This window comes from Apodemus sylvaticus, chromosome 2 (genome assembly GCF_947179515.1).
Source record: "Apodemus sylvaticus chromosome 2, mApoSyl1.1, whole genome shotgun sequence".
NCBI classification, from domain to species: Eukaryota; Metazoa; Chordata; class Mammalia; order Rodentia; family Muridae; genus Apodemus; species Apodemus sylvaticus.
The window spans coordinates 122,779,253-122,802,776 of NC_067473.1; the positions used below are offsets into that span (position 1 = coordinate 122,779,253).

Genomic DNA, 23,524 nt, shown 5'->3' on the forward strand with positions numbered 1-23,524 from the left:
TGAGATTACAGGCCTGCGCCACCATGCCTGGTGTATGAATGGTTAAAATTTGAATATTCTGTTGGGCATGGTGGCTCACACACATAATCCAAGCATTTAGGGGGGCAGAGGCAGGTAGATTGTTGCAAATTTGAGGCCAGCCAAGTCAATATAGTGAGTTTGAGGCCAGGTGGCTATAATAGTAAGAACTCCATGTTAAAAAAAAAAAAAAAAAAAAAAAAAAAGGAAAGAAAGAAAGAAACAAAAAAGAAACAAAAAATCAACAAAGCAAAACACCAAAAACACCAAAGAAAATCAACATAAAACGAGTGTTTCTCATAGTCCGTTCTCAAACAATACCCCACCCCACCCCCAGTTTTATTAAATTCATTTGGTTTTCATGTTGGAGACACTTGAGTTTACTTAACACTCTTTAAGATGGTGCTATTTTTTTTCCATCATCTAAAACTCTCCATTCAATATGGTGTGTATTGCAAAGAAAGCTATCTTCCTTCCGTCTCAAGGGGGCGACAATACTAGTCACTTTCACCTCACTTTCTGCTCTTCAAGATGGCCAATTACGATCAATTTCAACCCCAGGGCACACCTCTGACCTTCTCAAAATGGCGACGTAGCGACTAGGGACCGTATACTGCCGCTTTCAAGATGGCGCCGAGGTCGTAAATCTATGTCGCAAAATTACGCAAACTCAGCGACGCTAGCAAAGACACTTCCTGTTCGGCTGCGGGATGGACTCATAGGGTCTGACTGAAGCCACAGGGAGGCTGGGTCTTGGGACCGGAGCCTTGGCGGGACGATGGATCGAAAGAAAAAGCCTTTGGACGTTACAGCCTCCTCGGTGAGTTCGGGTCTGGCTTAGCTACGGGCTCCGCGTTTCCTCCGCTTTCTCAGTCGAGAACGGTGACCTAACTGTTGCCCCACGCAGGTCAGGGGCCTGCACTCTCCCATCTGACAGGGACCCTGACTGGCCCTCTCCCCGCGGGGACCCTCGACAGCTTCCTTACTCACAGGATCCTGAACTCGGCTCCGCCGGGAACCTGGACTAGGCTTGCCCCGCACGCAGGTCCCGGAAGCCATCCTCCCAGGGAGCTCAGGGCGCATCCTGCGGGTCTGCCGCCACAGGCGGCTCTCTGTCTGCAGGGACTTGGGGGGCGAGCCCTTCCTGGGTTCTCCTCCAGCCCAAGGTCCTTCTCGTGCATTGAGATATAATTTGTCTTCCCAGGTCTCCCAGAGTACCTAGGGTCTGTCTAGCAGGACCCAGACAAGTTAGTGCTTTGTGGGACCCGGGCCCGTGAGGTCTGACAGGATGTAAGGAGTTTTACTAACTTAAAAACCACTCTCAGCAGAAAACTTGTAAATGCTGTACACATTTTGTGTGCCTGCTTCACAAGTGCTTTCCTCAGAAGTGCTTTTGAATGTAGGTAGGTGGTATTGTCACTCTTAATGGATAATGAAATTGACACCCAAAGGTGAATCCCGTTTTCCTCAGTGTACATACAGGTTTGTTGTGTGAGAACTCAGTTTGATTGACTGTAAAACGGCGCCTTTTCTATTTGTTCCCCGAACAAATCGCCTAACCTTTGACTTAATCTGGAATTTCCTATGGGAATGCAAGAGGAAAACATCTAATGTTTTATCAAATATTTTCTTGGAATTTGTTCTTTTTAATATAAAAAATGGTCTTAGTAATTATGTTTGCTTGGATTCAGTACTTACAAACTGAATTAATCTGGATGTAGTTGCACGTGCTCTTAACTTAAGCATGTAAGTGGCAGAGACTAGTGGATAGAGCCACTGTAAGTCAGAGGCCAGCCTGAGTTACATAGTTCCAAGATAGCCAGGGCTACACAATAAGACCCTGTCTTGAAAAATCAAACTGAACCAAAGTTAACTTGTCCAGAGGTTAATGTTTTTAATAATTACAATACAAACAAAGTCTCAGAATTGGTCATTTTGTGATTCAGAAATAGTTGTAGAATAGAAAAACATATAGCTAGGTAATTGATAACATTTACAAAGTTTAAAAAAAAAAGGTAAGTTTTTCTTCTGTCTTTTCTTTTAAGAATTTTGAATATTAGGTCCTGGAACGAAACGCCTTTACAATCCCTGCCAATGGTGCCTTTGAGTGGATTTCTTTCAAATAGAAATCACTGAATTCAATCATTTTGGGGAAAAAACAAAGGTCTTTGGGGCTGGAGAGATAGGTTAAGAGCACTGGCTGCTCTTTATTTCTAGCACCCACATGGTGGCTCTAAACTGTCTATAACTTCAGTTCCAAGGTCTCTCTCTCTCTCTCTCTCTCTCTCTCTCTCTCTCTCACACACACACACACACACACACACACACACACACATACACACAAGCAAAACAACAGATGCACACTGAAAACCAAAAAGAAAGCCAGGCAGTGGTGGCGCAGGCCTGTAATCCCAGCACTCTGGGGGGCAGAGGCAGGCAGATTTCTGAGTTCGAGGCCAGCCTGGTCTACAGAGTGAGCTCCAGGACAGCCAGGGCTATACAGAGAAACCCTGTCTCAAAAAAAAAAAAACAAAAACAAAACAAAAAAAAAAAAAAAAACCAAAAACCAAACCAAAACAAAAAGAAATCATTGAAAAAAATCTTTTGAAAGATTTTAAATTTTATGTATAACTGTTTTCCCTTTGTATATGCAACTCATGTGCGCCTGGTGCCCTGGAACTGGAGTTAATATATGGATGGTCATATGCTGACATCATGTAGGTGCTGGGAACTTAACCTGAGTCTTCTGCAAGTGCACTTTAACAATTGATCATCTCTTCAGTCTTAGAGTTCAGTCATGTTTCTTTTTCCTGTCAGCGATAGTGTCTGACTTACAAATGCCATTACACAGAATCACTTGTCACTGTCAGGACTAACAGCTGAGATCGAGATGCAAGTGTTTGCCTCACTGCCCCATTTACGTATTTATTTTACATATGTGAGTACACTGTCACTGTCTTTAGACACACAAGAAAATAGCATTGGATCCCATTATAGATGGTTATGAACCATCGTGTGATTGCTGGGAATTAAACTCAGGACCTTAGGAAGAAGAGTGAGTGCTCTTAATCACTGAGCCATCTCTCCAGCCCAAACATTGTGTTTCTTGTCCATGTTCAGTAAGCTCAAATCTTCCTTAGAGAATTATTGTTGTTTAGCAATCCAGTCACTTGCCAGAACTGAGTTAAATATTGTTGTTTACTTTCTTATTTTATTCTAGTTGGTAGATCTTAAGGCCGAGCTCTTCCGAAAACAAGAAGAATTCAAACAAGAAAAACTTCTAAAAGATTCTGGAGTTTTTGGAAAACCAAAGACAACTAATAAGGTAAAAATATCTCCACTGATTCCAAACACGGGAGAATTGTATTATATTTTAAGTTTTGAAAATGTTAGTGGTTATCTGTAAATAAGTAAATGTTAATGAAAAAAATCCCTGACTGGTAATTGAACATTTGCATAAATTTTGTTAAATATTAAAATTAGTAAGATTATTTAATACTCTTTTAAAAATATTTTTTTGACTAATGTATCTTGTGTGTATTCATGCTTGTGTGAATACATATGTCATACGTGCCTGTGTATGCCACCTATGTGTGAATGCCTTCAGAGACCAGAAAAGGGTGTTAGATCCCCTGGAGACAGAGTTCTATGTGATAGTAGGACAAGCAGTGTAGGGCTAGGAACTGAGCTAAGGTCCTCTGAAAGAACAGGAAGCTGCCAAAAAGACTGCTGAGCTGTCTTTCCAGTCCCAGTATTTGTCTTTAACATGCTTGTAGTAAGTGGATTGTTTATAGTCTCATGGAAGATTAGCATGCATTCTGTATTCAAACATAGATAAACAAGTGTAAAATTTAGAAATAGACTTAAAGTCTGAAAGAATTGTAAGCGTTTTCAATTTTTTTTATAGGTAGTAATCTATATTACGTTGCATTCTGCCTATGTTCGTTGAAATATTGAGTGGTGTAGTAAATCAGTCAGGGATAAAAGTCAATTGAGAAAGCAGCTCAGTGATGTTCAAAAGGGAATTCTATGTGATTTAGGACTTGTTTTCAGCTCCAGCTTTGTCATATGCAGGCAGTCTGATACAGGGTGTAAATAGTTGTCAGAATTAGTTCTCTGATGATTCATGAGATCTAAGGATTTCTGTGATTTTGATGCATGAGTTCAGTTTATTTTGTGACCATGTGGTTTTATTTTGTTCTTTTGAATCGTTCTCCAGAAGCCTAGTATCTGGAGCAAACAAAATGCAGGTGTTTCCGGTCGAGCAGAGAAGGATGCTGAACAGAAGCTTGAGGAGCAGAAGACTTTAGACAAAGCAAGGTAGTTACTCCTGAACAGAAAATTACCAAACAAAGAAATGGACATTCAGATGTTTCTTATCCTGACTGCATCCTTTTAGCTCACTACTCCACAGTGTAAATAAAATGTCCTTTGATATCTGAAGGGTATTTGGTTGATTCTGGGACCCTCCTCTGCCTCATATATCAAAACTCAAGGATGCTCAAAATTGATAAAATAGTGTGGTTCATGAAAGTATTCATCATAAAGTCTTTTCTAGATTCCTTGCTATGCCTAAAAGGATGCAAATGCTACATAAATAATTGTTATTCTGTATTTTTTAGGAAATGCCAAGAAAGAAAGTCTATATAGACAGATACACAGTATACATTAGTAACAATGTAACATTGTTTTGGGATATTGTTTCTATCCAGTAAGTTCAATCTGGAAATAGGAACTGTAGATAACAAGGATCAACTGTCTTCTAAAAATACTGTAATACTGTAATTTACACCTATCTGCTGTCTTACAAAAAGAAAAAAATCTGTTTTACAAAAAGAAAAAATTCAGTTTAGAAGATGAAATATGGTCCTGTTTTGAGTTTTTATCACACACTAAATCTATCAACTTTTTTTTTAAGTTGGAAAATAACTTTATTTGTTCTGGGAGTTGGCCAGCATCTTCTCAGAACTTCTGGAACTGCTTCTTGGTGCTGGCAGCCTTGGTGAACTTGAGCATAGTAAAGCATACTGTCTTACTCAGGGCCTACGCCCTCCCACAGTGACAGTGCCTATACATCACTGAAAAGGGGACAGGTGTACAGATACATTCCTGTGGTGCTTCTCAATAGATTGTACTTTTCGATGTGGTGGCTGTAGTTCTAACAGATGACCGTGGTCCTCTGTATCTTCATCCTGGTCCCCATACCAGACAGGATCCAATGTTGGATGGCAGTGTTACCAATGAAGCATTTCTTGTCTATTAAGGTGCCCTCAGTGGCTTCCCGAGCATCTCGTAGCCTAGACCACTGTTCTTATAGTACTGAGGGAGCCTCTCCTCACCAGTTTCTGTCAGTACAAGAAACTGTTTTAAAAGATTATGGGCTGCTTCTGGTAAGCATGCTCAGTCTGTATGACTGCCAAGTTTCTGGCTGCTGAGAAAATGAAAAAGCTATATCAACAATTTTTGTTGTTGGTTGGTTGCTTGGTTTTTCAAGACAAGTTTTCTCTGTGTAGCCCTGGCTGTTCTAGAGTTTGCTTTGTAGACCAGGCTGGCCTTGAACTCAGAGATCTACCTGCCTCTGCCCCTCTGCCCCTCTGCCCCTCTGCCCCTCTGCCCCTCTGCCCCTCTGCCCCTGCCTCTGCCTCTCTGCCTCTGCCCCTCTGCCTCTGCCTCTGCCTTTCATTAAGGCATGAACTACTATCACCTGACCTATATTAACAATTCTGGGAATGGAATACCATGGTCTTGTCCACTGAGTCACAGTGGACATACCATGGCTTCAACTTATTAGCACGTTTTTTAAGAAGTGTCCATGTGGTGTGTTCTAGGATAGGTGATAAGACATTAGTATTTAGAGACCCCAAACTTTCCCTCCCAAACCAAGAATACAATTAAAAGAAGGGTAAAAGAAACATTCTAATACCTGTCTTCTAAATTCCCTAATTAGCATATTGTCATATTTGCTTTTCTGTTTTTCCTGACACCTGTAGAGGAAGACTTTTAAGTGTCATGATAATTTACCTGTGAATATTTCAGTATATATCTATCTGAATAAGAACATTACCCTACACAATATTTACTACTACTGTGTGGCTCTTATTTCAGATTTTGCCAGTTGTCCCAGCAATTATAAATAGGTTTTGTAAACATTCAGGATTCACAAAGTGAGTTCCAGGACAGCTAGGGCTCTTATACAGAGAAATCATATCCTAAAAATTTAGGGGGAAAAATCAGGATTCAAATATTGTATTCCATTTATGCTTGTAATTCTCAGATCTCTCCAGTTCTTTTGCCTTTTGTTGTCAGTTACTCTGCCGACATTTTAAAGTGTCCAGGACATTTTTTTTTTTTTGCTATGTCCTGTGTCTAAATAGAGTTACATTAAAATTTTTATTTAAGAATACAGCATAGTTTCTGTGTCTTACCCAGTAAATCTTATCCAGAGGCTTATAATTGTCAGTTTGAGTCATTGATAATGATGAGTTTGATCACATGGTTAGAGTTCTCCACTGTGAAGATGCCCTTTCTCCTGTGTGGTTAATAGTAACCTGGGGTGGGTCACTAGGTGACTAAGTATCCTGGTCACTAAAACATTTGCATGTGTGGTTTTGTATTGTTGGGAAGTCTTGCTACTGCTGAGTTATTAGTGGGTTTCCTCTGTTTATTAGCTAACATTCGTTTGTAAAGTGGCAGTAGTTTCCTGTACTTGGAGAATTCCAAGTTGTAACATCTGCCTTGATAGCCATCTGCTTTTGTGCTTGATAAGAACTCGGCAGCTTCATTGGATTGGGGAAATGGCTCATGTGGTGAAGTACTTGCTGCACAAGCATGAGGACCTGAGTTAGAGCCCAAAATCCTCATAGAAAAGTCAGCCATGGTGGTTTAGATTGTTATTGCACTGCTGGGAAGCAGATAGGCAGATGCCTGGGACTTACTGACCAGTCAGCTTAGTGTCTTTGGGGAGCTCCAGGTCTCTAAGAGACACTGTCTCAAAAACAGGGTGGCTTACTCCTAAGGTAGGACACCTGAGATCAATATGTGCAGACTCATACATGGACTCCCAAAGGAGCGAACACATATACAAGGTGGGGAAGGGGGAAGGGAAGGAGGGAGGAGGTAGAGTAGGGGGAAGATCTAGATGTTCATAAAGATGAGAAAATCATATTACTTTATGTTATTCAGTTAATTTTTGTGACTACTCATAGAAGCAATAAAAAGAATGTGTTCTGTCAGGCTATTGAAACTGAAATAGAAAGTTTAAATAACTTGCGGTAATCATGTGACCCAGGGACTTTGAGTCTCTTTGTGTCATTAAGAGTTAGATTTGCCATTGTGATTAATGAGCTCTTGATACAGATGGCCTTTTTGGGGCTTCTCTTTTTAGGCAATTATGGTGGCCTTTTTCATCTGTCACCACATGATAAATGCCACCAAAATTATGTGAGCAGAGAGGCTGGTATATTGAAACACTGGGGTTGTAGCTTGTTTTATATTAGTTTGTGGCTTAAGTGTTGTTTGTGCTTTTTGGAATAGATGTTGTTAATGCTTATTAAGAACTACAACTTGGTATAAAGAAGTGTAATAAGCCACGAGTGACCAGGACCCTAGTCTAAAAACACTATGGCAAAGGGGTTACCTTCAATCTTGTAATCCTTTTCAAAAATTTTTAATAGAAAAATGTTATGTTTAGATACATCTTTCTTTTGGCATGTAACTTAAATTGAATTTAGCAGCTAAATTGTTGGAGCCTTAACTCATTGCATCCATTTATTTACTGTCAGATGCTTACAGAGCAGTTATTCTGTCCCAAGAATGGCTTCGGGTTCTTAGGCACATGCCTGCTTTCACTGTGAAATAGATGCGGTGGGTCTGAAGGTCTCTTCAGGACAGGGCAGTCAGCACGTGCTGTGCCCATCCTTGCATGGCAGGCCTCAGGGGAGGTGGCTGCTGTCAAACTGATAGTTTGGGGGCAGAAAGGACAGTTGTAAGACCATTTTTAATACTTGTCTGTTTTTCTCCTAGGGAAAAATTGGAAGAAAAGGCCAGATTATATGAAAAGATGACTAAAGGAGATTTTCTAGGTAAACAAAACAGTTTATATTTCTTTATTGTCTCCAATTTATACAGCTCTTTAGTATTACTTGTTTGAATGATTCTAAGAAGGAGAAATTTTAAAAATCAAGTCAAAACAAGAAAACCTGCAGTAATAATTTGGTGACGTCTTGGGTACCGGCAGCTTGTCAGGAGCCCTGGGTGCAGGGCAGTATAGGGAGGCAGGTCTGCAGCCATCACAGCAGATCTCATCTTGTGGTAGAGGAGAGCATAGCACAAGGAGACAGGTTAACTAGAGCAGCCTCGCATGCAGCAGCAGCCGTGCATGTGGGAAAGGGAAGGTTTGCAGAACTCTGGTCCCATCTAGGCCCTTGGAGTTATGCGCCCATTTTTCTTTCCTTTTGTCTATTTTCAGTTTTATATCTATGATGTGCTTTTTTTTTTTTAAACTTCGTGTTTTGCAGTGCTTTCCTCTATTGCATTTATCTTTTTGTTGTATGTCGGATGTGTATAGCTGTATGTATGTTATTGTGTGTGTGAGTACAGGCATGTTAATGCTACAGCATGGAAGTGGAGTTTGTGTTGGGCCTCAACCTCTGCCTTGTGTGAGACAGAATGTGGAGGGTCTGTTCACCTCCTATCTTGCTGCCATAGGAGGACTGGGATTACAGATGTGCTGCAAACCAGGCTTTTTGTAGGTTACAGGGATTTGAACTCAGGTCTTCATGATTGGGGAGCAAGTACTTTACCTCTCACTCATCTCTTACATTTTTAATTTTAGTTCTCTTCCTACATTTATTCAGTTAGGAAATCTTTCTTTTCTTTTTCTTTTTGATAATTCCTTGCTCTTTTTTTCTCTCTCCAAAGTAGTCTAGTCTGTTCCTCTTCTTTTTCTTTTAGTTTATTTAACTTTGCTTTCTCTATTTCTCCTCTTTCCTTGTCTTTTTCCTTTATTATGCTAACATTTTCCCATACCCTAAGTAATTTCGACTTCACAGCATATTCTATTAGTAGTTGTATGATGTGCTTGTAATTGGTTTAAACATTTGCAATACAATTCCCTTTTGCCATAGCCCTCTGAAATGGAAGTCAGTATTCATAGTTGGACAACAGTATAAGAGACTTTCTGGGCCAGTGCACACACCATTGGCAGGAGGCAGGGAAAGCAAGTATGCATCCAGGAAATTTCTAGAAGGAAATTCTTTGACCTAGTAAGCTGGCGAAAAGGATCCTGTAGGGGAGAGGTAAAAGCTGATATTAACAGGGGAAGGGTGAGCTCAGCAGTTCTACACTGTCATGCAAACAAGATACCAGTGGTTGTGTGAGGGCCATCATTTCCCCCTTCTAAGATAGCATGGCTTTTCTGCACTTCAGGGAGTCCAGCATGGAAAAGTCAGTCATTACCAAAGTTGGGAACTGTGGTGAAAGTGCTGACCTCCAGAAGAGGAGCAAGGAGTTCATCTCCAGGATGTCTCACTGCTGTGTGTATCTGTACCTCAGCTCTCAAAGAACACACCTCTTCCTTTTTGTGGCTTTGAAAACTTTTTTGTTTTATTCTTTTTTTTTTCTCTTTTGATTCAAACTTTTATTGTTACTACTGAAACCCAGAGACTGGAGAGATGGCTTAAAAGTTAAGAGCACTTGCTGTGCTGACAGAGGACTGGAGTTTGGTTCCCAACACCACTCTTGGCAGCTCACAACTGCCTGTAACTCCAGCTGTAGGAGAACTGATGTCCTCTTTCGCCTTCAGAGGGCAGCTGCACTCCCATGCACGCATCCCCCCCCCCCCCCCCCGCCCCCCTACATGGAATTAAAAATAACATGGAAAGACAGTAACTCAATCCTCAATCAAAAGCAGTATGTCTGAGGAGAGTGGGTTTTGTTAGATCCAGCAGGCCCATCTCCTGATACTTATTACTATCCTTGTATATCTAAGCTGGTGAAGTCTTAGAGCCTCAGTTGTCTCCACTGTTAGACTGTAAAGGGGGTGACATCACCACTTGGTGATAGGGAACCTAGTGTTTGTCCTAGCTGCCTCTGTCCTTAGGAAAAAAAAAACCAAACATGTTGAATCCATCTCTGAAGAGCCTGACTTCAGGTCTTGCTTGAAGACACTGTTCACTTGTGAAAAGAAGTCAGGATATGCATGTGTTGTGTGTGTGTGCGTGTGCGTGTGTGCGTGTGTGTGTGTGTGTGTGTGTGTGTGTGTGTGTGTGTGTGTGTGTGTGCAGACAGATAGACAGGATCTCACCGTGTAGCCCTGGAAGGCCTGGAGTTCACTCTGTACTTCAGGCTGACCTCAAACAGACTTATCTGCAACTGCCTCCTAAGTGCTGTGATTAAAGGTGTGCATACCATGCCTCAGCTTAAGAGCACATTGTTTACCCAGTTAGAACTTTTCAAGCACTTCTTTCCATCAATGTAAGAGCTAAATGATGCAACTCGTATGTTTAGAAAGGCCTCTTATACCACAGCAAGAAAGGTCTACTGTCTTGATTGGGAGAAATGCTGTTCTGTGTCTCTTGTATGTGGTCAGCTGTGAGATGCTCAAAACTGAATGGGTATGTTGTCTTACATGAACTTATTGCTTACACAGTGTGTTATGACACAGCTGGAACCTCAAGGCTTTTGGGAGTATAATGGTTGGTGTTATAGATGGCTTATTTAGAGCTTCCTGTCAGGTGCTTGGTGGCTGTGTCTATAAATTGTCCCAGGTGCAGGCATTGACTGGCGAACAGTCAGACAATGGGGCCCTTCTCAGTTTCTTCTCAGTTCCAGCCATGGTTTTCTTTTTTAATTTCGAGAATCTGTAAATTGATTTTTGTGCCCTAGATGAGGAAGTGGAGGACATGTACCTTGTGGATTTCACACAGAAGATCATAGACAAGCGAAAGGAAATGGAGGTGCTTGGTGCCACTAGAGATTCCCGAATTGAAGAAGAGAGAGATGATGATGATGAAGAGTTTTCTGAAAAAGACATACCTCCTCCGCAAGACCCCAGTGAGGAATGGTGGGTAATAGGGATCAGATCAGAGTGATCCTCTCAGACTCACATTGACTTTTTGAGAAATGTTTTGTTTGATCGTTATCATAGCAAATTTTTCTTATTCTGCCTGGGTTTTTTATCTTCCAAGAACCATCCCTTTAAATAGGGATGAGCTAGTGTATTGATTATAAAGAAATTGGTGGGCCAGTAGAGAGGTAACATCAGTGACTGCAGATAAGAACTGAACATCTATCTGTTGTGCCTAGTGTGGTGCCAGGCCCAAGGATCATTGGGCAGTCCATCAGTGTCCCACTCCCTTACTACCATGCTACTGCTTGTGTCCTGGTTCAGATGCCAGGTCCTGGGAAGTGGTACCCTTTGAGTAAGCTGTATTCTAGTTACATTGTTTTCTGATAATGCCAAAAATCCACTGCATTTCTCTTAAATTCCCTCCTGGAAGGAAGTGTGTTCCATTCTGGGAGATACTTTGTAGAACTTCATTTTTGACATTTTCCTAATTTTACCTGTATGTACATAAAAGATGGAGGAAGACAGCCTTAAGCAGACCAGAGTGAAAATCCCATTACAGCATCTCACATGCCACCTAGACACTTAATTAGCAGAGCTTGCCATTGCTGAGACATCACGGATTTCCTCACCACATACTGGAGCTGGCCCTCTCTCAAATTCTTGTTCTGGGATTTTTTAGAAGCTATTCAGGACTGTTGATGATGTTTCTTAACCTTTTAATTAGCCCCTTTAGACAGGCATTTATACATAAAGAGAAATCCCTGCCACTGAGGATGTCAGAGAACCTTCAGCTACATGTTGCTGAAGATGTCCACTGGAGTCCATGCTTTCTACTTGTAAATAGCCTACATCTAATGTTACTATTGTGGGTAGGCATGTGGCTCTATGCTATGTGGAATCACAGAGAACACAGCTTCTCTGTGCCTTTCTAGTCTTAAGTACTTGCTTCCTCATCTGAACTAAGTTTTGGGGGTGGGGTCATCTTATCTTTTATTTATAGTTGACCCTTTCTGGGTCTTATTACCAGCAAAACATTTGAGGCAAACTTTTGCCTGTTTTTGTAATCTGCCTAAATTGTGTTTTCTGGCATGCACCCTTCCTCCTCCTCTTGCCCAGCCGCTCTAGGTTCCTGCTGGCTGGGACTGCTCAGTAAGCAGTTCTGATGAGCTAGAGCCATTGCTGACTCCTGTATTCCTTTTGCTGGCATTGTGTGCTTTGGAGGCTTGCTCTGGAGAATAGCTATGATTGCTTTTCAAGGCAGAAATCCCAGATCCTTTGAATGGTCTAATGTCTTTTAATTCTTTTCTTATTAATGCCTTTATGATTACAAGTAGTTTGTCAGTGATTTGAGGAATTTGGAGGGCAATTGAAGGTGTCACATGCCACCATATGGTGCGGTAAGATACACTCCAAGCAGTTCTCACACTTTTTTGTTTTTGAATTAAACTTCAGAATTGTGACTACTTGTAAATCCTTTTGGTAATTAGACCCAGGTGGTGGAAAATCTTTCTGCAAAAATACTGTAAATAATTACACAAACCATCTGGCTAGATGGTTTTCTCTCCCATTCAGTTAAAAAAAGAAGGAAAGAAAGCAAGAAAAAAGAAAATGAAGACATTGTTTTTTTTAGTTGTAAGTTTGATTTCCTGTGACAATCAGCTATAAGACTGAAGGAGTGATTCCCAGGCATTTGGTTTTTAAAGCATAGGCTAACAAGGAAATCAGCGTCACTTGAGAGGAAAGACTTGACAGGCAGCAGCCCAGCCAGCTGAGTCGGACCTTGACTGCTTTGCTTTCTTGCAGCACAGCCTGTTAAGGACCTATATTATTACATCCTTACCTGTGTGCCCTAAACTCTGCTCCAGACTCTGAGAGAGTTTTTGCTTGTGGTAACAAATATGAAAAGTATGTTATACCATAGTGCAAAGGAAATGGTTTCTGTGAAAACTTGCCCATACTTTGCTGTTAGGAAGTCTCCGTGTTTTGTTTAACCTTACTGTGTATCTTGGGGGAAAGATAAAGAAAGGTGTATATTGTTTGTCTTCCTCCTACTCAAAGTGGATCAAAAAGATACCATGACTTATATTTAAAAACCTCTTAAGCTTGCTGGAGAGAATGTGTCAGAAGCAGAACAGTAATGGAGAGTAAGATCTGAGTGCACTGGGGAGGGAGAATGAAAATCTGGAGTACATAGTCTAGTGGCAAAAGTGCACGTGCAAATTAAGAGAGTTCTTGCATGTCACCATTTCTGTCTTGGTAATTTGTCTTTGAAATCAGAAACATGATCAATTCCTTCATACAGTTTCTAAAACTGAGATTTAGAAGAGGGCACAAGAAGCTTATTGAGTGTCAGCTGCTCAGTAAGTTGTATTCTTCTGCTGTAGTGGGCCCTTAGCTTCAAGGTTCTGGTAACAGGGTCTGCAATGACGGTGCCACCTCCCTGACATGGGGATCTGCCCATGGTACAAACTGTCTTTCCAATGTCTAACTTTCAGGGTGGATTACGTGGACTCTTTGGGACGATCCCGGCGCTGCATGAGAAAGGATTTACCAGGTCTATTGGAGATGGATAAAAATCTTCAGGGGAGACTGTAAGTTTAATATGTGGCCTTTGTTAGGAACACAGCTATGGGTATTATCTTCTGGGAGAGGCTGCTGAATGACTATTTGTTGCTATAGTAAGATCATTAATAGTAAGATTATACACTGAAGCCTGTAGTGGTTAACATATCCAGACACTTAATAACCTCCTATGCTTAGGGAACAGCCTGAATGTCGTTATACTTTACTTATTGATTTTCTTTTTCTGAAACTCATTTTTTTTTTCAGGGACTATGGAGAATTAGTCACCTTATTCCCTAGGCTGGGCTTGAACTAGGTTTAAGTGATTCTTCTGACTCAGCTTTTCAGGCAGGCACTCTATTCTGGTCATGGCATTGCAACTGTTGAAAGGGATAAGTTGACTGTTGACTTGGAAGGATGTCTGATCTAGGCTGCAAATACAGAATGAGCCTAAACCTAGCTAACAAATCAGCCTTTGTGGACAGAAGGTTTGAGAAGGTTCAATTGCTTTTATTCATATTCATATGTCTTTGTATATTGAAGCAAAGGCCTCATGACATTTCTATTGTGACCAAAGAAATAAATGTTTGAAAGTATCTTAGTGATTAAAATTCCCAGTAGTCAGCCTTATATGACAGTGTTAGAGAAGTTCCAGCTGTGTGAGCCCTTCAAGGCTGAGGCAACCTGTGGGTAGGCCTGGAGTAAGCACATAGGGGCCACAGCACAAACCATGGCCATCTGCCGGGACAGTGGAGGCACTGTAGTAATGTGTCCATGTCTTCAGACAAGAGGCCATTCAGAGAAGCTTGAGTGGTTCATCCTTCCTGGCTAGGCTACCTCCCATATGTCAGCCAGGACAAGGGTAGAAAGGAAAGTCACTTTTCTTGAACACTGAGGCAAGATCCCATCATGCTCAAGTGTAAGTCTGGAAATTGATTTAAAAATGATACAATAAGGTCAGCAAGATGGCTCATCAGGTTAAAGTACTTGCTGCTTAGCTTAATGACCTGAGTTCAAACCTGGGAACCCACATGGTAGAAGGGAAAATAGGTTCCTAGGAGTTGAAAGCAGTCTTCTGACTTCTACATGCATGCTGTGGCATATGTGCATGTGTGCATACATGGCATACATGCTTATGTACATACATACATACACACACACACACACTATATAAATGAATATTAAAAAAATATTAAAACAGTTGTATTGACTTCCTAGACAGAAACCTCTATAGAAGCTGTTGTCTTTCCAAATGGTGCTACTTAAGTGTTGCTGTCTCATGGTGCTCACCTGAACATAGGCTTTTCCGTCCCTCTACCAGTTTTGTTAGTCCTGCTAATGAAAAAACGCTGTTATCTGAAGACATGAGGAAAGAACTTCAGCGCCAGCAATGGGAGGAAGAAGAAAGGGAGGCCTTGAAAAGGCCAATGGGGCCCATCCATTATGAAGACATTCGGGAAAATGGTACTGTTGGGGTTGTTTGTTTGTCTGCAGCTTTTAAAATCATTTTTTAAAATGCTAGACAGTGGCAGGCAGAAAGCCACATGCTGACAGAGCAGCCAGCACTCTGTGATCATACTGTACTTTGGTGGGTGAAAGCATCATCTGTCCACAGCCTAAGAAACTTGGGGACCTCTTCATTTTTTATTTTATTATATTTTTTTATTCGATATATTCTTTATTTACATTTCAAATGATTTCCCCTTTCCTGGATCCCCCCTCTCCAAAAGTCCCATAAGCCCTCTTCCCCCACCCCCCTATTCCCTAATCCACCCCCTCCCACTTCCCTGTCCTGGTATTACCCCATACTGTTGCACTGAGCCTTTCCAGGACCAAGGGCCTCTCCTTCCTTCTTCTTGGGCATCATTTGATATGTGAATTGTTTCTTGGGTATTCCGAGCTTGTGGGTTAATACCCACTTATCAGTGAGTGCACACCATGTATGTTCTTTTGTGATTGGGTCACCTCACTCAGGATGGCATTCTCCAGTTCCACCCACTTGCTTTGAATTTCATGAATTCATTGTTTTTAATAGCTGAGAGCCTTGAGCACCTGGGCACAGGGAAAATTTTCCTGAACAGAATACCAAAAGCTTATGCTCTAAGATCAAGAATTGACAAATGGGACCTCACAAAATTACTAAGTTTCTGTAAGGCAAAGGACATTGTCAAAAGGACAAAATGGCAATCAACAAATTGGGAAAAGATCTTTATCAACCCTACATCCCACAGAGGGCTTATATCCAAGATATACAAAGAACTCAAGAAGGTAGACTCCAGAGAGCCAAATAACCCTATTAAAAAATGGGGTACAGAGCTAAACAAAGAATTTTCACCTGAGGAATATCGAATGGCTGAGAAGCACCTAAAGAAATGTTCAACATCCTTAGTCATCAGGGAAATGCAAATCAAAACAACCCTGAGATTTCACCTCACACCAGTCAGAATGACTAAGATCAAAAACTCAGGAGAAAACAGGTGTTGGCGAGGATGTGGAGAAAAGGGAACACTACTCGTGGGGTTGCAGAGCTGGTACAACCATTCTGGAAATCAGTCTGGGGGTTCCTTAAAAAACTGGGCATGATACTATTGGAGGACCCTGCTATACCACTCCTGGGCATATACCCAGAGGATACCCCAGCATGTAATAAGGATATATGCTCCACTATGTTCATAGCAGCCCTATTTATAATTGCCAGAAGCTGAAAAGAACCCAAATGTCCCTCAATGGAGGAATGGATATAGAAAATGTGGTATATTTACACTATGGGGACCTCTTCCTAACAGAAGGTTTATTAGCCCAAGCATTTGTTCCCAGAGAGGAGAGGAGACAGCCAGGCCAAGGAGCCTATTTATATGTCTGTCACTTACTAAATAATTAGACAGTTTAACTTTTGTGGTTTTTGTTTAAATGTGTGCAAATATCACTGTGTCTCTTTTGGTTTGTTTGGGAACGTATTGTATGTGTGATTTGCTAATTATAGAAATCTAATCTTTTGATACTTGTGGTTGTTTCAGAGGCCCGGCAACTTGGTGTTGGGTATTTCGCCTTTGCCCGAGACAAAGAGTTGAGAAACAAGCAAATGAAAACTTTAGAGATGCTTCGTGAACAGGTACAAGTTAAAGTTTGAGTTGTTGCTATGGATTTGAATAATTTTTTTTATTCAATATATTCTTTATTTACATTTCAAATGATTTCCCCTTTTCTGGCTCCCCACTCCCCGAAAGTCCCATAAGCCCTCTTTCCTCCCCCTGTTCCCCCATCTACTCCTTCCCACTTCCCTGTTGTGGTATTCCCCTATACTGCTGCACTGAGTCTTTCCAGAACCAGGGGCCACTCCTCCATTCTTCTTGGACGAATAATTTTTTTAATTGATAGGCCATGCTTTTTAAAATGTAGTAAGTCCAGAGATACATAGCCAAGCCTTGGGTGGAGAGAGCGCCCAAATTGAAGATTTCCATCGAATACCTCCCTTTGGAGCTTGGGGATCTCCATAGAAGAGGGGTCAAGGATACAAGGAGCACACAGCCCCCAGATCAACCTAATCAGGGCTCATCGGGCTCATCGAGGTTCACAGAGACTGAGTGGAGTCACGGAGCCTTCTTGGGTCTGTGCTAGGTCCTCTGCATATATACATACATACATACATACATACATACATACATACATACATACAAACAATGGTTGTTAGCTTGGTGGGAGTGGGGGTATCTCTTATTCTTTGGCCTGCTTTTGGGACCCTTTTCCTCCCACTGGGTTGCCTTCACCCAGCTCTAATAAGGGGGTTTGTGCCTAGTCTTACTGTAACTTATTATGCCATGTTTGGTTCATATCCCTTGGAGGCCTGCTCTGTTCTGAAGGGGAATGGAGGAGGAGTTAATCGATAGGAGAGAGAAGGTGGGGGACAGGGATGGAAGAAGCAGAAGGTGGAGAAACTGCAGTTGGGATGTATTGTCTAAGAGAAGAATAAAAAATGTAGTAAAGTAAAATGAAAATTGATATTCAGAATGTCATTGTTAATTTCATAAAGATAATTATCAAATTATTATGGATTTTCAAACTCTAAAATTATAAATGTTTTGGCAGTAGTCTGTGCATTGCTACATTTTGTTTTTATTGGTAGCATATGTATGTATAATGTGTATGTGTGGGCATGTGTGTCGTGCATGGCATGTGTGGTGGTCAGAGGACAACTTTATGGAGTTGATCTCTCTTTCCATTTCTATGTTGATTCCAGGATTGACTGAACACAGGTTGCTAGGCTTACATCATTGCAGCAAGCATCTTTACCCACTGAGCCATTACTAGACCTGCTGTTTTATTATTACCATTAGTACTATTTTTTTGTATAAGTTCTGCCTGCATCTCTGTATGTGTACTATATGCATGTGTAGTTCCTGCAGAGACCAGAGAGAACATTGGATTCCTTGGAACTGGAATTATGGATGGTTTTAAGCCACTATGTAGATTTTAGAAAACTGAATCTGGGTTTTCTGCAAGAGCAGCAAGTATTCTTAATCAATCTCTCTAGCCTCCAACCTTGTTGTTTTAAATCTAGTTTCAAACATGGTGATTTTGATGACCTAGGTTAGGAAATAGGTTGTTTCAAGGGTGGTTTAAGGGTTGTTTAAGGAAATGTTACACATTCTATGTGTAGAAGAGAACTGGGTAGCTTTCTTCTGTGTGGCGGCTTCTACAGTGCTCTGTGAGTTCTCATTTAGCTTCCTAAAGCATCAGAGAGCCGTGATCCTCTGCTTTGTAGGGCACCATTTTCAGGGTCTTTGGGACAGCTGCTTAGAGGTGATATGAAAATGAATTAGCACTTTTTCCCCCTATTTTTGTTTTTTGTTTTTGTTTTTGTTTTTTGAGACAGGATTTCTTTGTATTTCCTTGGCTGTCCTGGAACTCACTCTGTAAACCAGGCTGGCTCCAAACTCACAGAGATCCACCTGACTCTGCCTCCCCAATTCTGGGATTAAAGGCATGAATTAGCACTTTTTTTAAAATAGAGAATTATTTCATCTTTTTAAACAAATATTATGAATTTGACTTCAGGTAAATAATTTTCTAACTTTTTGTTCTATCTAGACAACAGATCAGAGAATAAAACGAGAAAACATAAAGGAAAAGCGAAAAGCTATGTTAGAAGCAAGACTTGCGAAGCTTCGACAAAAAAAGATGAAAAAATCAAAGGAGGATGGGACTGAAGAAGAAAGAGGTATAGCACGGCTTGGGTTTCTCCTTCAGAGGGAGGCAGGCTACGTCTGTGGTGCCTCACTCTTAGATAGAGCTGCAATCAGCGACTTAGCTTTACCTCTGAACAGCATGTGCCCTGGAAGTCCTACCAGGAGCAGTTTCGATTACTCTTAGATATTTCTATTTATTTCTTATTGTATGTGGTGTGTGAGTGAGTGTAGGTATGCATATGCCATTGCACAGGTGTGGAGGTTAGAGGAAGTTTTCAGTGGTGTGCTTTCTGCTTTCTCTGTGATCTCCCGGGCTCAGATTCAGGCATCAGGCTTGTTCAGCAGGCACTGTTACCCACTGAGCGATCTCACGCACGGTTCAGGAGCAGTCTTTATAGCTGGAGTGTTTCAGAATGACATTCTCATGTTTTTAGACAATAGACCAGGATATTAACAAATAATACATTGAGTTGCTTTTTATACGCTGACTTAAAAGAAAAGTTTAGCTGTGTACATATATGAGACATAAAATTTTTAGATTTAAATTTTAGAATATATACACAAAAAAACATAGAAACTACATTTTTGGGGGTGCCATGTGATGTTTTGGTAACTGCATATATTAGGTGATCTAAATCAAGGTCTGCCTCACATTTATCATTTTTATGGCAAAAATATTTAAAACCCTTTTTTCCTAGTCTTTTCAACTCAGCTCTTAAAATGTTTAAAATTCTATCTAAATATATATATCGGTGTTTTGCCTGCATGTGTGTCTTTGTTCTATGTCGGTGTCCTGTGTCTGCAGAGGGTAGAAGAAGACATAAGCTCCCAAAGAACTCAAGTCACAGAAGCTTGTTAACCACCATGAGGGTGCTGGGAATCCATCCTTGGGTCCTCTGGAAGAGCAACCAGTGCTCTTAATTGCTGAGACATCTCTCTAGTTCCAACTTCAGCTTTTTTGCTTATAGTTCTTTTTTTGTTGTAATGTACTCTTCTTTGTAAAATGTACTTACCAAGTTGGGTATTAGGTAAAGCAGCTGGAGACAGAAATTCAAACCGAAGAACTGGTCTAGAAACGAGATGGAACACACCTTCCCTGGGAGACAGTTGTGAATGCTGTGATCAAACAGGCTTACTGTGCATTATGGAGTAGAAGCCAAACTGCTAACTTTGGCCCTTCCCTAAATGGCTCCAATAGACAAGCCTGCCTGTCTGTTTTAACATTGAAAAGTGCAAGAGTATCTAGGTCATCTGGTCCCCGGTTTCCTCTCATCTTGCTGTTTCTGCTGCTCTAGTGTCGCTTTCCTCTGTTGCTCCAAGTTTGCTCCCTAGCACCTGTTCCTGATCCAGCCCAGGACCAGGTCAGGGAAGCAGGGGAGAGGAAGAGAATCCAGCTTTCCTTTTCAGGATGTGAGTGGGAAGTTGTAGCCCAGTGTTTGCATAGCACTGGCCATAGCTCAGGCTCACAGGCTCTATGTGTGAAGCTGGGAAGTGGCTTCTCCAGGGACGTGAGATTGGACTTGAGGACATTCTACCAGCAACAAGAGAATCAGTTTAGGACTGGCTAGAATCTTCTCTTCGTTTTCTAGCCTCTGAGCAAGGCCTCGTGTGACACTGACAAGACACCAGAAAAGCTTAGGAATTGAAAAGTCTGTGTTCAGTTTCAGATAAAGGCTGTCTCATGTTGAGTTCTGCATGGTGTCTGGTTTTTTTTTGTTTTTTTTTTTTTTTCTGCCTCTTGAACATCTGTCCTAGAAGATGTGAATTGAAAGTTTCCCACATTTTTTTGAAAATCAATTTTTAAAAAGACTTATTTATTTTATGTATATGAGTACAATTATAGCTGTTTTCAGACACACCAGAAGAGAGTGTCAGATCCCACTACAGATGGTTGTAAGCCACCATGTGGTTGCTGGGAATTGAATTCGGGACCTCTGGAAGAGTAGTCAGTGCTCTTAACCACTGAACCATCTCTCCAGCCCTTTGAAAATCAATTTTCATTAAGATTTTAAAAATAGGGCCAAAATGAGACAGGTGGTTTCACCTGTTCAGCATTCCGGCTGTTCTCCTTGATATTTTAGTTGGATAATTTGAGGATTTAGGGTCCTCAGTTGGTCCTTAGGAGCACACGGATTGACATCTATTCAACTTCAACTTGAGTATTGAATCTTCTCTTGATATTTTATACATGTTTACCATTGATCAGCTGAATTTTTCTTGTTGATAAAATAACAATAAGATTGTTAGAATTGTTTAAGAACTTAGGCAGTCTGCTTGCTGAATGATTGTCAAGATAGCTCAAGAATGCAAACCTGATTTTCTGAATGTGATCCCCGGAACCCACGTAAAGGGCGCTCAGCTGTACCAGGGTGTCCTCTGATCTCTACATGTGCTCTGTCATTCCTACCCACTCACAGACAAACAAATATCACCAAACCACTTACTGCTGTCTAAGTGAGGCATGCTTTTTGCTCCTGTTAGCACCAGTGATTAGTTCTACTTCAAAATTAAGATGTTAAGTTTTTAACCCATGGTAATAAGCTCTTGTTTCCTTACAAAAGCAGATGGAGTTGTTACTGAGCCCTCAGAACCAAAGCCTGTACCTGCCCCGCCTCCTGTGGCCCAGAACAGCAAGGTGGAGGTCATCATCCAGGAGAGGAAGGACACCAAGCCTGGGGTGCCACACATCCGGGAGTGGGACCGGGGGAAAGGTAGGCGGGACTTTCATGTGCCAGCTTCTAGAAAGGCCCTTGTGAAGGGTGCCTTTTGTTGTAAGTAAAAGTGCGATTCTGGTGAGATTTTATTCTCAATTTTCTATGGAGCAGAGATGGAATCTAGGGCCTTACACACGCTAGGCAAGAGCTCTGTGGCTGGGCTCCACCTTCAGCCCCACAGTGACTTAGTGCACCTGAGGCCTAAGTCTCCAGGTCTCTGAACTTGTTTCTTCTCCATGCTGGACAGTAGTTATCTCCTGGACAGGAGAATGGCAAAACATGATCACAAAAGACCAGCAGCTACAAAGGTATCTTGTCCATAGAATAGTTTTCTAAAAAGCACATGGAAGTTTAGATCCATACTTCTAGGTGTGTTTTTTCAGCTTAGAATGCTACTCTTCAGGAACTGCTTTCAAGGTCTGAGGGAGGCTGGTGTCTGAGGAATTCTGTCTTTAGCAATCCTCTGTGTTCGGTTCAAAGTTTATCTGAGCTTCCCCTGTACTTGTGCATCCCTCTCTACGTTTACCAAGGCGCCCACCACAGTCTTTGCTACAGCTGACTGTGCTTTATGCCTCTTTCAAAGACACTTCAGTGGAACGTTAGCTCCTGCTGTTGGAGTTGAGAAATGTAAAGAGCTACTGTTGATATTGGATGAGCCCCTTCTGTGTCTCCAGAGCACAACAAATGAGGGACTGCTTTGCTGTGAAACACCTACTCAATGCTAGCAAATACTTGACTGCTTCATTTTTCTGTAGTTGTAGTGCCCTTCGGCAGCGGTCGTCCAGAGCCTGTCAGCCTCTCCGCCGAGCCCCATCTAATCTTTCCTGTCATAAGGCTACTCCATTTCTTAGCTGGGTTTCTTGTTGCTATCCTTGTTCTTGGAAAATCTGTGGTGGCTTTTAAAATGCATATAAGAACTGAAAAATATTCAAAAATTTGATTGGTTCATAACTGTTTTTAATAATACTTTCTTTTTTTCATAGACTTTTCCTTTGGATTCTGGTCGAAGAAGCAGTCAGAACTCCGGGCTGAGCGAGATCCTGAGTTTGCTCCACCTTCAAATTACTTTGTGGGTCAAAAGAGAACTGGTCCTTTGAGTAGCCAGCCATGGAGCAGACCAGGATCAGCACCAAGTGACTTGGGACATTGCTCTGGCCAGAGCCAGGAACCCAGCTCTTCACACACATCCACTCCTGCCTCGGAAAGCTCACCACAAGCACCCACAGTCACTTTCCAAACACTAGATGATATGATATCTTATTATAAACAAGTCACATGACCTCGTAAAGCATGCTGGTTACATTTGTGTCATAGAAGTCTGAATTTCCCACGGATGCTCAGGCTTGAGGGCAGCTAGTTGGCAGGGAGGAGTGAGAGCTCATTGACTATTCGGTTGTTCCTTTTTTTTTTTTTTTTTTTTTTTGGTTTTTTTTGGATTTGGTTTTTTCGAGACAGGGTTTCTCTGTATAGTCCTGGCTGTCCTGGAACTCACTCGGTTGTTCCTTTTTTTTATCGCTTGGTATAAGAGGAATATCTCCTCTCCTCCATGCTGACCCAGTTGTAACTTGGGTGTCCGGGTGTGTGAACTATAAATACTAATCTGAGAAATCTGATACTGAGGAACTTGTTTCGTTTTTAGATTATTTCATGTATGTGAACATTTTGCCTTCTTGTATATATGTGTACCATGTGTGTGCTGGTGCCCAAGGAGGTCAGAAGAAGGTGTTGGATACTATGGGACTAGAATTATGTACAACTGTAAGCTGCTATGTGGGTGCTAGGAACTGAACTTTGGTCCTCTACAAGAGTAACCAGTGCTCTTAACCACTGATTCATCTCTCTACACCCCTCTGAGGCGCTTGTAACCCTTCTTTACAAACACACCCTTCATGACTTCGCTTTTAGGGCTCCATTTTTATTATTTTTATTTTTTTAAGATTTACTTAGGAGCACACTGTTGCTGTCTTCAGACACAC

General features: G+C 41.4%; 1 protein-coding gene across 2 annotated transcripts; it reads left to right on the forward strand.

Moving 5' to 3' along the window:
- The first annotated feature begins 692 nt into the window (after positions 1–692).
- On the forward strand, positions 693–23,161 carry Ccdc174 (coiled-coil domain containing 174). Of its 2 annotated transcripts, none has more exons than XM_052174340.1 (11): positions 693–838; positions 3,239–3,343; positions 4,238–4,338; positions 8,041–8,099; positions 10,903–11,080; positions 13,582–13,677; positions 14,970–15,112; positions 16,666–16,760; positions 18,737–18,866; positions 21,396–21,545; positions 22,532–23,161. In XM_052174340.1, exons 1-11 carry the CDS (start codon positions 797–799, stop codon positions 22,825–22,827), a joined length of 1,395 nt encoding a protein of 464 aa, XP_052030300.1. In that variant the 5' UTR covers positions 693–796; the 3' UTR covers positions 22,828–23,161. The 2 variants fall into 2 exon arrangements, with proteins under 2 accessions (XP_052030300.1, XP_052030301.1); XM_052174341.1 differs by having other exon boundaries at positions 21,399–21,545.
- Positions 23,162–23,524: the final 363 nt, after the last annotated feature.